The sequence below is a fragment of the Dreissena polymorpha genome, chromosome 9, assembly GCF_020536995.1.
Source record: "Dreissena polymorpha isolate Duluth1 chromosome 9, UMN_Dpol_1.0, whole genome shotgun sequence".
NCBI lineage: Eukaryota > Metazoa > Mollusca > Bivalvia > Myida > Dreissenidae > Dreissena > Dreissena polymorpha.
In genome coordinates this window covers 22,828,107-22,841,876 of record NC_068363.1, presented here as the reverse complement: position 1 = coordinate 22,841,876, position 13,770 = coordinate 22,828,107, and the positions used below count along the sequence as shown (strand labels likewise).

The 13,770-nt window shown below is 37.5% G+C and overlaps 1 protein-coding gene across 1 annotated transcript; it reads right to left on the bottom strand.

Moving 5' to 3' along the window:
* Positions 1–5,028: 5,028 nt before the first annotated feature.
* LOC127845911 (uncharacterized) lies at positions 5,029–13,756 on the bottom strand. The gene is made up of 5 exons (XM_052377090.1): positions 13,673–13,756; positions 13,372–13,513; positions 6,612–6,782; positions 5,923–6,012; positions 5,029–5,531 (listed from the first exon to the last, which is right to left on the bottom strand). The coding sequence occupies exons 1-5, from the start codon at positions 13,754–13,756 to the stop codon at positions 5,029–5,031; spliced, it is 990 nt and encodes a 329-aa protein (XP_052233050.1).
* Positions 13,757–13,770: the final 14 nt, after the last annotated feature.

The following is a 13,770-nucleotide window of genomic DNA, read 5'->3' as shown; positions in this document are numbered from 1 at the left end:
ATATTGTATGCAATTTGCTTCATAAAATACACAAAGTGGTAACGTGTCACATACTTCCAGCGAAACCGAGTTATTAGATGTTCTACATGTACACACACAAATATATCTTTCACAAAAATCATTATGGACAGTTGCAATTGTGTTTACATAGAAATAACCCTATGCCTGCGAGTGGAAGTAATCAGTAGTTTTATAGTTACACGTTTTATCTTTGAGATTAACATCGGCGTTCCCGTTATTAAAATTAATATTTACCTTTACGCATGAAAAAAGTTCTGTATACATAGCCTTGAGGATGCGTAAGAACTTTCCATAAAGATCTTTGTTATGTAATACCTCTTTTTTGAAGGCTTTTTTGAAACGATGTTTAAACAATAGAATCTACCGCCTTGTTTAGATAAGAACTTGTGTGCCATAGCCTTTAAACCACCAGTATGAAACTGGAAAGAGATAGTTGAATTCATGAACAAAAAACATTTTGTGATTTGTGTTACAGTTCGGGGTACAGTGATTCGGGATAAAACTCAAATTGCTGTCGTGGATTTGAAAATGGTTTTGAAATTTTACACATGTGAAGCCATCAGTTCCGAATTAGGCAGAAGCCCAGAAAGTAGCTGGCACCCTGTTGATGCTAATGTCAACATGTCTTTAAATGGTGGCAATTTAGATAGTGTCTCCATTACAACATTGATTTTTCTTGCTATGTAGTAAGCCAAATGTAGCAACATCTTATTATAAATCAGTGTAAAAATGAGGATTTATATACACTGAGGATATACATGTTAAATGCCGTCTTTTGTTAATAGAAAGGAAATTTAAATCGTAAGTAATTCTCCGTTATGAACTACACGCTGCATAATTTCAAGTGTAAACAAATATTTTTACACATTGATCAAAGCCACGAGAATCACCACGATCACACAGCGAACTAAGATAACGGGATTTATTGCACGTTAACATTTATATTAGCGTGTTGATAGTATACAGTTCGTGAATAGTAGTGTCCCCACCGATTTCATTCTTTTGCTATGAATACTACTACGCCTACTACGACGTCGACAAAGAGGAGTTGCTCTGTTCTTTCAACACTCGACACCGTAGGCGACCAGAAAAGAAATCGCATACTTAGTGATTCAATCGCAGAGGAGTACCAATACACCATAGACACAATGCCTCTAGACGCACCTATTGATAAGGAGCTGGTTGAAACCATATCCAGTGCAGTGAAACAATCCGTTACTGAAAAAATGGAAACCATCCTTAAAGAACTGATAGACTCAACAGTAGATGGTGTTGTATCCAGTCTAAGAACCAGAATAACCCTGGTAGAAGAAACAAATGAAATCCTCCATAAGGAAAACAAACTGTTAACATATCATGTCTCTGAGCTACAAAAGAATCGAAGCTGAACAGTACAGCCGTAGAAACAGCCTCAAGATCTCTGGCATTTCCGGAACCCGCTTCAGAAGCTGGAGAGTAAACCGATAAAATTGTGCTAAACCCGCGTAAGGAACATGGTGCAAACGTCTCCATTAATGAAATTGACAGATCTCATAGGTCCGGAAAGCCGGGAGGTGCTAAGCCCCGCCCAATACTTGTGAAATTCATAAGTTACCGGGCTTGTAAAAAGTTGTATCAAGTGAGACGGGAACAGTGCAAAGGGCGTGAAGGGTGTTCGTAAATGAAGACCTCACAAAGGAGCAAACGCACATTCTTTTTAAAGCGCGGTCACTTGTGCGATCTTCTAAACTTGAAAGTGCCTGGTTCCAAGACGGATCTGTTCTGGTAAAGATCGCAAGTCAAGTCGGTTGCAAAATCTACCTAGTCTACAACCAATCTGATCTCGATAACCTCATCAAGATCCAACCCGACTCTGATCACTAGACTATTTTGGTGAGTGTACACTGTGGACCTTTACTGCCCTTCAAATTGTAACGCTGTAACTCCAATACATCTAAATATAAACCTATTAATGTAAATGGCTATAGATTTATTACGGTTTATGAATGCTAATGTTATTAAATTAATAAAACATATGAAGCAAACTCAGTCACAACGAAGAATCTTTAACAGTCGTTTGACCAAACATATACATGCGTATACTATATTTTAAGTTGATCCCGTAAAAATGTTATGTTAGGTGATAAACTTGACAAATATATTAAATATCGTGTTTCCTAATGAGTGTACAATATGCAATAATCAACTTGAGATTATGGCAAACTGAATAACATGTGAAAACTATTTCTCAAAAGGTATTTGCATTTGAAAATAATTGTTCAGTGGTGACTTATATAAAGTATACGTTTATGCGAAATATTGCGAAATAACATAGATTGAACAATATCAGTTGCTGCTGTTAAGTGCCACCTGCATCAGCATAGTACTTGCTGATGTTAACAACCAAGGGAAGTAACTGCAATAGACATATCAGAATTTTATACCGGATTTATTTCCCTGCAACAGATATTTCAAGGCTATTGCCAAAAATTTAAGTATATTAAAGACTGGTACACTAACACATGAACTTAAATGTGGCAACACATAGTACCTGAAATTAAAGGTTGCTATTAGAGGAACATACTCAATTTTCTGAAATAAATGGTACTGTTACAATTAAAAACATTCCTTAAAGCAACCTGTGTCAATATTCTTTTGGAACATCTGCAATTGAACAATACATTAAAATGACTGTAAAATAAGGTTAACACATCAAATGGCGAAAAAACATGAAATACAATGTTATGCAATAGTAGCCCTAATCACCATATATGAATGTTAACATACTGTCTCTGTGTTAGACACTCATCTTAGATGTCTGTAAATAATCAGTAGAAATTAGAATTTCAGACTGAAACAAGATACATGTAGTTCATCTGAAACTTGACAAAGATCAGACCTACAAAATAAGACATCTGAAAAGCATTTAACATCATTTCAAGTTATACAATGAACTGAAAATACATTTTTAACTGGTTGAGACTGTGACATTCTCCTCTGTCACACAAAATAAATGTAACACTGGGGGAAATTCTCTACATGTGCTGTAATTGGGTGAACCCAATCTCCATACCAATATGGTTTTCTCCGTTTTCTCTGTAGTCGTTGTGGAAACACTGGCTATGCAGCATGTGGTCGTTGTGGTAACACCGGCTCTGCCGAGTGCGGTCTTTGGAGTAACACCTGCGTTGGAGCCTGTGGTGTATTATTTCTGCTCGGGTCTGCAATCTGAGACTCGGACCTATGACCTAAGGATAAAGATTGGTTCTGAGTAGACATAATATTACCTGAAAAGTGATACTCAGTATAACTGTGAGATTTAGACCTAGCAAAACGTATTCGAACTAGGTGTGTCCCGCTGAAAATCAAACGCTAGGGTAGACCTACCAGTAGAGTTATTACTGGATTCACCGTCACAAGTAGCAGGTCAGATGCTAGATGGTAACTCTGGTCGGGGTAAATTGACACAAGGCTGTGGTAACGATCTCCTCCTAGGTGGTATGAAATACCTCGGGATTACCTCAATTGTCTCGGAACAGCTGTATGACTCGGACTCGGATGGACAGTTGATTTCCTTTGTAGTGTCGACTTCCGGTGTTGGTTTTTTTTTGTCGTGGAATTGGTGGCTCTGTTGTATCCGGGATAGTAACTTCATATGGGATGGAGTGCAGAGGAAGTAGAAGATTCCTATGTAGGGTTTTCACTGGTCCCTTGCCACTCTCCTTCTTCACTCTGTAGACTGGTATCTTCTGGTTTGGGATGTCCATCACAAGGTATGGTTCTCGCTGCCAGATTCAATTTAGGCGTCACATTCTTGATGAGTACCTTGTCACCAATCTCGAGCATGGAATGGCGTACCTTGTTATACATCTTCTTGTGGAGCCCAGACTTCTCCTCGGAGTTCTGCTTGGCTGTTTGTCCAGTTTTTTCTTCAACTTGGCTGCATAGTTGTCCTTGCTGATGGATGGAGCTGTGGAGTCCTTACCCCAAGGAACGCATCTATGACCAGTCTCGGGTGTCATCCAAAGAGAAGATAGTATGGTGAGAAGCCTGTGGACTCATGTCTTGTGGAGTTGTAGGCGTGAACCATGGGCTTGACATAATCTTTCCAGTTGGACCTCTCGGCTGGATTTAAAGTGCCTAACATCCCTAGTAGTGTAACATTGAAGCGCTCAGTAATTGGATTTCGCATAGGATGGTATGGTGTAGTCCTAGTCTTCTGCACTCCTGCTATGTTTCATAACCCATTTATGACCTTGATCTCGAGTTCCCTGGTCGCTATGTAGTTTTGCTTGAAACTAGTAGTGGGAGAATACATTCTCGAACATGACTCTAGTCTTGGTCTGTGCAGTCTGGTTGCGAGTTGGTATGGCTTGGGCGTAGCGATTGAAGTGGTCTGTGATGATAAGGATGTTCTCGTTTCCAAACTTGGACTTCTCAAGCGAAAGGTTGTCGATGCATATCAGCTCCATGGGATGAGTGTTTGTTAATGGTTCCAGGTGTGCTTGGGTTTTGGTAGGTGATTTCCCCATCAAGCAGTTGGGACAGGTTTGAACCTTCCGCCATTATCCTTCTCCAGGCCTGGCCAGGAAAACCTCTGCTTCACCAACCAAACTGTTCTGTCTTGCCCTTGGTGACCGACATCATCATGGAGTCATTTCATGACCCAATCTCTGTAGCTGTAGGGTAGAACTAGCTGCCACACATCCTGACCGTCTATCTGACACTGTCTGTATATAATACCGTCTTTGATTGTAAAAGACCTCCTATGTCTGATGTACATCTGTATGACCTTGGATTCCTTTCTCAGTATGTTGTCGATGATGTGGTATATCCTGGAAATGGTAGGGTCTGTCTTTTTGTCCTTCTTCCAGTCGACCTCACTTATGCCTGTAGCTTGGTAGGTGGGGTCCTCTGTGTCTGTCCCGAGGTTACCATTGTCCTTAATGACGAAATATTCTGCAAGTGGATGTCCATTTGTCCTGGCTATTGTCTCGGAGCACAGGGCTTTGATGACATTTGTAAACATCACCTCTTCTTCTTGAGCTGTGGTCGTCTGCTAAATCCATCTTCATCACGGTTCAGCACGCTTGCCTTGTACACGGCCTTTAAGTTGTAGTTGCCCAGTGCAGCTAGCCATATATGTCCTGTCGCATCTAACTTGGCTGTTGAAGATACATAGGTTAGCGGGTTGTTGTCGGTTCCCACAATGAATGTGGAACTTTGTGCAGGGTAGTTCCTCTCGCTGGCACGAATACCTCTGCTGGCATAGCTGATGACACGCTCCAAACCGTCCTGTTCCTGATATAGTACGGCGCCAAGACACTCTGTAGACGCATCGACAGAAACGATGAACGGTTTAGAAAATATAGCATATCCAAGCACAGGAGGATTGGTAAGAATATGTTTAATAGTTTCAAAGGCCTTCTGCTGGTCGTCTCCCCATATCCATGGAGTTTCTTCATCTTGGACCTCTTGGAAGCTTTGTTGGTGGGAAGACCAACAAGAAGGTCGTTCCGCGGCTTCACAATCTTTGCATAGTCCTTTACAAAGCGTCTGTAATACCCTGTAAAAACAATGACAATTCTCAAAGACGTTTTTCCTTGTTGAACTGGCCAAGTAGTCAAATATGATGTTTTCTCAGGGTCCGTATGAATTCCGTTAGAGGATACCACATGGCCTAGATAAGAAAATGAAGTGCTAAAAACTCACACTTAGAAGCTTTAAGTTTAAGACCATGGAGATGAAGACGTTCAATGCAATCTTCTAACCTGATGACAGGATCTTAGAAATTCTGTAAAAAAATAAGGACATCATCTAAAAAGATAAGACACTCTCTAAGGTTTAGATCACCCGTATATGTTTCCATCAGTCTCTGAAAAGTACTTGGAGCATTTTTTAAATCAAATGCCATCCGCTCACATAGGTAGAAGCCAAATCCTCCTACTGCAAAGGCTTTCTTTTCTTTGTCTTCCTCTGCTATTTCAACCTGCATGTATCCGCTGCGTAAGTCTAATTTTAAAAGAATTTTAAAAGAATTTTTTAATTAGCAAACGAACTTAGCATATTTCCAACTCTGGGTACATTGTACGCATCTTTGATGGTTCTCTTATTTAGTTTCCTTAGATCTAAACAAAAGCATAAACTGTAATCTTATTTTCTAACTAATACTATATTGCTAAAATATGGTTATCTGCTTTCTTTGATGGCTCCGCAATCAATCAGCTCCCGCAAGTGCTGTCTAACGTCTTCGAACATGGGTGGTGGTATTCTCCTGTAAGGTTGTTTAAAAGGTGTTTCGTTATTAAATTTGATATGGTGCTTAACTAAGTCCGTCTTGCCAATGTCTGTGGATGATTTTGAAAAGATAATCTCCTTATTCCTAACACTTTTTGGGCTCGAACATAATGTTCTTCAATTATGTTCTCTTTATTGACTTTTATACCTAATTCCTGTAAATTTCTTAACAGTTATAGGAGAAGTCACTGATTCAGGTTTCCGTGATTCAACATCTTTGACTTCAGAAATAGAACATATATTTGTGTTAGGTAATAATCTAATAGGTTTACAAGTAATATTGCAAACACGAACACGAGCTCTGGTAGTAGTACCTTCACCTTCAAGGGAAGTAACTGTTGGACATATAGTCAATCCAGATAATTGAGGTTTGTCAGTTGCCTCTGTAAGAACTGTTTTGACACCCCTCTGTTTCCTAACAAAACCTGACATTGTCGAACATTCATTCGAATAAATGACTATCGGAATCTTGTTGGTTGTCTTTACTGAAACAGAGTTTGTACAATTCAAAGCAATGCTGTAAGAATCTTCTGAAAATGTATCCCTGTTACAAAAACGCAAAAACCAATAATACCGTGTACACTCTGTCGGTATTCCGTATCTGGAACAATTAAAATAGGTAGAGTAATGCTGGGTTCTAAAATAGAAGGAATTAAAATATCACCCTCAATGTAACCTAAATATGGTAAACTTGTACCTCACACTCCAACGATATCTAAATTGAAACATTACACACTGCATAATTCTGGTTTCGGTTCAAGCGAATTGTATAATGACTCTGAAACTTAAGTTACGATTGACCCACTATCAACAGTTACATTTGTCGCCATCCCACAAACACCTGATCAGGCCTCATTGGCTTTTCCAACCATCCTGTGTGCTAACAAACTCGTCTGTGCTATAGGGCGATTTCCAATATTGACTTCCCAATTTGTCCAAGAACTGAGGAGTCTACTCTGTTGGGTTATTTTGAGATTTGTTATTATTATGACAACTCTCTCGCTGGCTGTTTCCACCACAGTATCTTACTCGATTTCCACCACGGTAACTACAACGATTTGCACCATGATAATTACCACGATTTGGTGTATATCCACCTTGTCTGTTCTGGTGATTGTCCCTAGAATAAAATTCATTATTACTGGAACCTGCAGCATCGTTTGGATTCTCTTTCATCTGTATTTTAAGAGAAAGCATTTTGTTCATGAGTAACGCCATTTAACTGGAAAGATCATCGAGAGTTTTCTTGTCTACTGTTGTGGACTGTTGAGCTGTATTAACTGTTGCTGAAGTACTACTATAAGGTGACACCTCATGCTCCAATGAACGGACCTCTTTCAATAACCTATGATTATCAAACATAGAGTCATATATAGTTCTGGTCAGTAACTTCTCGTCCCGTAAACCTGTCCAAAATTTTGAACACAACATTTCATTTCTAGCAGCAGAAGTAACATGATCGCTTCATACTGCAACTTTTAGTAAAGCTTCCAGACGACATCCGTGTGCTGTAACATTTTCTGAAACTTTCTGAGACGCATTATAAAATGTCTGCACAACAGATTCATTAGTTGAAACTTCACCAAAAAGAATTTCAAGTTTATCTAATATATGTTTACTTTTTGCATGTTCACCAAGTGAAATAAGAGCACGTCTGGCTGTATCGCGTAAAGACCTGTGGATAACCTGTAAAACAGCATGTTCAGGTAAATTCTCTGAAATCAAACATATGGTTTCAACCGCCATTCATGATATGTCTCATCGCACTTCATAGCTTGTTGATTACCTAAAAAATAATGTAGCTTTGGCGTTTCATTCCTGGGCACCTGTAAATGTGAACCATTTTGAGTATTATTAAAAGAATGTTATGGTGAACTAATTCCACTAATAACCTCTGTTCAGTGTCTTTCTAGGTCCGGCAGGACCATGTGTCCGAAACCCAGGTGTACCTGTCGTTAACGACGGTTTCTGTAAAGAAGCATATTTTTCTTTTGTTAAAACAACATAATCACCACTTTTCTTAAGTGCCCATAAAATCTGCTTCAATTGTGTCTTTGACAAAATGGTATCAGCATCTTCCCCGGATCCATCGGATCCTTTCTTGTCCGCCATTGTTTATACCTTCAATAACTCAAAGAGCACCAACTGTATAACAAAAATACACTACAAAATAAATATAAACAATTAAAAGTACATGTATGAACACTTAGGGCATAGCTGGAATAGGAAACTAATTAAACGTATAATGCTTATGAGATTTGAAGATAGAATTAAATATGACCTAGTCTCCACTATAGAATATTATCCTTGAAGAATTACTCAACAATTCTATAGCAATAATATAATATCCGTGAAACAAAATTCCAAATGCAGTATTTTCCCAGGTATCAATTTTCCTTACAACTCTATAAAAGTACACAAGACTGAACTGTATGAACAATCAGCACGATAATATTAGTTCAGTCACCAACTAACTGCAATAATACCATACTGAAACAACTTTAAAATACTACCAAGATTTAAGACATATTCTTACCAAGCACAACAATTTTACAGAAAATCTGCTATACTATTTATATCAGACCTTCGTTGAAACACTAAATGTAGTATATTAAAAGTACCCTAATCATTATATAATCTAATACCAATAAAATAAGATAATACACTATCTGAATTATACAGCCAATTATTATTCTCGGTGTTAACGCAATAATATTTTCAGGTGCAACAGTCAATTAATGGAGCCGCACAACCGATGTGCTAAACAATACAAACATTATATGGGAAGTGTACGCTGGTCTGATTTAAACGTAGCTATAACACAAATAGAAACACAAATTGACACTACAACACAGAACATATATCACTTACCTCACTCGCTCCTCTTCTCAATCATACATCTCTGAGGTAGGTGCAGAGTAATGTACAGAACGAGTGCTCGATAGTTGGGCAAGAATAAATCAGGCCGAAATACTGGGACACTCAGTTAATCAACATTCCCTAAAGTTTGCGAAAAATTATCAGGCACAAATTTCAAGAAAAATGCTTACAATTTACCCTTAGACACTGTGATTAAAAAAAATGATGTAGTTTTACCTTAAAATACCTTCTAAATCACACTAAAAACAATTCTAGCTAAACCATTAATTTTCCACTTAGAGAATGTTCAACTCAAAATTTTACCACGAAAACGTGTGACAAAACAACAAATTAATTGGCAACATGAAAATTAAATAAAGTACAAACCTCACCGTCACTATACTCAATACTCAATTTAAATCACACAAGCTTATACCGATAATCTACAGGAGTTACCTGCAAATATATATATAAAGTTCAGAAATTCACAGTTCCAAAAGTTACACGTTCCTCTGTCGTTTCTCCGCCGTTCCTCCGGAAGAATTACACGTCGTGATAATCGCTCCAATTAATACCGTAGATAATCAATGAAAAGTGCGCTCACTTAAACAATCACTAGCTAGCTTTCAATTTCAACACACCCTGATGCATCCTGGAATAATAACCATGAATCCAAAATGCCAACGAAGAAAGATATGGCAACGAACCTGACTCCGTGAAATTCCGACCTCTCTCGTCCGAATCTCCAAAAACGGACTTCTACCTTGCGCCGATTTCGGCTCGATCCTGGGTAAGCCCATGGATTTGCATCCTGCTGGTACCCAGATCAAAGTCCCGAAAACGCCACAAAAACTTAATCCTGGTTTCTTCAGGCTCAGGCTTCTTCATAAAATAAACATAGACTTTCAAATACACTTCATTTATTTGCTGCACAACAGAACACGCTCTGTACCTTAGTATAAGTAGCGTATACAAAACGTATTTTGTTTTGTAAAATTGAACAGCCATTTACCATTCTTAATTCATTTATTTGCTTCTTTACAGAAAATGCTCTTTATATCTTTGTAGCGTACAACAAAACCTCTATTTTGTGTTTAACATATATTCTCTCCAAAGAGGAGCATATATACGTAGGCGTATATATTTACCGTATTCTCTTTGAAAATAGTTTATACGCAAGTCTAAACAAAAGGGCCTATCAATTTGCTTTTTAGCAAATGTTTTATGCTAATTATATCTGTTTCATATAGTAAAACGTATTTTGTGTGTGACATATATGCTCTCTTAAGATGAATATGACTATGTTAACTGAAAGCTTTACTTCATTTTGCTAACATAAAGTGTACGTGTACTTTTAACTACAAAATCCTACTAAGCTGCGGATGAGTAAATAATGTTTTCAAATTATATTTTTCAGCATTTCATTACCATACACTGACCCCTTAATTTGGCGTAGTTGTTAAGCTACGTCCATTCCCATTTTTGAAAATATTTGCTGCTCATCATTGTAAAAAGATGTATGCTTACTTATATTTTGCATTTTATACTTCATTACTGTTAAGATCTGTGTCTTAACATATATAGTCTAAACCATGTTCATTCCATTTTTTGAACATATGTGCTGCTCATCATTGGACAAGGATGAATTCTTACTTAAATTTGTGAATTGATTGCTGAATTTATGTTAAGATCTGTGTCTTAACATATATAGTTGTACATCCTTTAGATGCATATCCCGAAACATTGCCTAGTAGTGCGACGCATTCGAGTGATTTCTGTTTACATGGTTATCACTCACCGATCCGAACGGATAGACCGCTTAATACGACATTTACATACATATTTATATTGACATGAAACACTAACATACACACGTAGACATGATTTTGAACCAAACGGACAAGAATGTGTATGAATTGAAATAAATGTATGCAATAAAAAACCTTCCACCAAACTCCGATAACTCATACATGAACTTAATAGAAACCTTTTTTAGATTAGCGGTTGACACTGGCATACACGATATTATTATTACTGGTGATTCTAACTGAAATACAAACGCTTTACTTTAAAGACGTAAATGGACGGATTACGTGCCAAAAACAATCTAAAACAGATCATAAACGACACAGCGCATTTCACAGAACATTCGACATCTGTTTTTGACCTCATATTCGTTAGTAATTCCAATTCAATAATTGCATCTGGTTATGGCGAATAGTTTCTAAACCAAAACATACGGTATCACTGTCCAGTTTTTGGTATAGTTAACCATAATAAACCTGTTCGCAAAACACTACGAAGACATATATTTAGCCAAGGTAATTATGACAAATTGCGTACATTAATCGCAGGCATACAATGGGAACAGCTAGTAGATGAGGATAGTAATATATACACAAAAAATGTCACGCACGCTAAATGATGCTGCATTGAAGTCTATTCCGAATAAAAATGTTTGTATAAGAACACGTGATGCCCCGTGGATGAACCATCTGATTAAGTCCACAATACTTTTTCGAAAGAGGTTGTATCACAAAGCCAAAATGTCTAACTCCGGTATTCATTGGGAACACTTTCGAACTGTACATAATCAAGCTGTTTCTCTTGTCCGAGAAGCCAAAACACAATATTTTGAAAACCTAAGCAGCAAATTTAAATCATATAATGTCAATTCAAAAGATTGGTGGAAATCTTGCGAAATTTTATTTCTCCCCAAGATCATATAATAATATTATTTCTACGTGACGATATAACGAAATATCTTATCACTGATGAAACAGATAAGGCCAATATGCTCAATGAATATTTTGCATCTCAATCTCATATTAACGATAATAATCATGAACTTCCATCAAGCAATATCCCGTGTGTATATACATTGAAATGCATTACTATAATGAAGTATTAGACGTCTTTAAGAGTTTGAAATAGGGGAAAGCCTCTGGTCCTGATGGAATTGACAATCGAATTTTACGCGAATGTATAAAACAATTAAACATCCCGATTCTTAATCTTCTTAATGCTAGTCTATCCAAATGTGAAATACCAGAAATTTTGAAAAAAACAAATGTATGTGCAGTTTTTAAAAAAGGCGACCCATCTTTGCTATCTAACTATCGACCTTTTATCTATGTTAAATACTATTGAAAAGGTTTTTTAGAGGTTACTCTACAAGCACATATTTAACTTCTTATGTGGAAACTCGTTTTTCACCCAATCCCAGTTTAGTTTCATCCCAGGGACTCTGCCGTCAATCAATTAACTTACATCTATGACAAAGTGTGTAATGCCATGGACAATGGCCTCGAAGTAAGAGTTGTCTTCTTTGATATAAGTAATGCTTTCGATAAGTTTTGGCACAAGGGACATGACCTATTTAAGGATAATTAAAAATAAGGTGGTCAAAACCCAGGATATGCTCAGCATAATTACAATCCAAGCAACGTGGGCGATGAAGACCCCGAGCTACTGTAGCATTATTAAAATCCAAGTCAGTTTGGGGGATAGACCCCGAGCTTTTTCAGCATTTGTAAAATCCTAGCCAAACTGGTAGTCAAGACCCTGAGCTATTTCATCGTCATAATTATCCAAGCTCGTTTGGTAGTAAAGACCCCACCCGTTTTCAGCATAATTAAAAATCAATCCAGTGATTTGTTCAAGACCCAAAGCTATATTTTAGAACTTTTTAAAACCCAACTAGTTACGGTATAAAGACCCCGAGCTATTTAAACATAATTAACATCAAAGCATAATTGTTTGTCAAAACCCCAAGATACTTCAGCAGTTATACAATGCAAGTCAATTTGATGGAAAAAACGAGCTATTTTAGCATAATTATTATCCAAACCAGTTGTGTCGGTAGAAACAGAGCTAGTTCAGCTTTATTAAAATCCCAGCAAATTTTGCGGTAAAGACCCCGAGTCATATTTGCATAATAAAAATCCAAATCAGTTTGGTGGTTCATTTGTATAATCAAAGCCAGTTTGTGTGTACTCAACTCTTTTACTACAATGCGGATTATGTACAATTGCACAGCTGATTTTACTAAATGTCCATTACATAGTCAACCAAGAAAGAAAGAATGACAATAAATATGGTCAATATATAATTAAGGCCCGCAATCGTATGTAACCACTCTTTAACTTGTTGGTGGTCAAGAACAACAAGTCATTTTAGGTGTAATTTTCTCAATATCTTATGTGTGCTTTATACCGTCCTGTTCAACTGTTTCTTTGAAAAGATAATGCAGGAGACTCTTCATGACCACCACACCCCTATCACCATCGGTGGAAGACCCATTTCCAACTTGAGATTTACTGCTGACATTAACCTCATCAGTGGCACCATCATAAACCTTCAATATCTCACCCACAAACTATATAAAAAGCAAAAGCTAGAAGGATGTGGTTCAGCACGGAGATGTTGAAGATCATGGTGAACCGCACGATTTACACCGGAAACGACATGAACATAGAAGTAACAAGCTTCAATTACTTGGACCAAACCCTGGTACCAGTATATCTTTAAGCCGAATAAGAAATGCTATGTCAACAGCAGCGATGACCAGACTGAGCAGGTTGTAGACAAGCAGTTCCATTAGCTTCCGCAGCA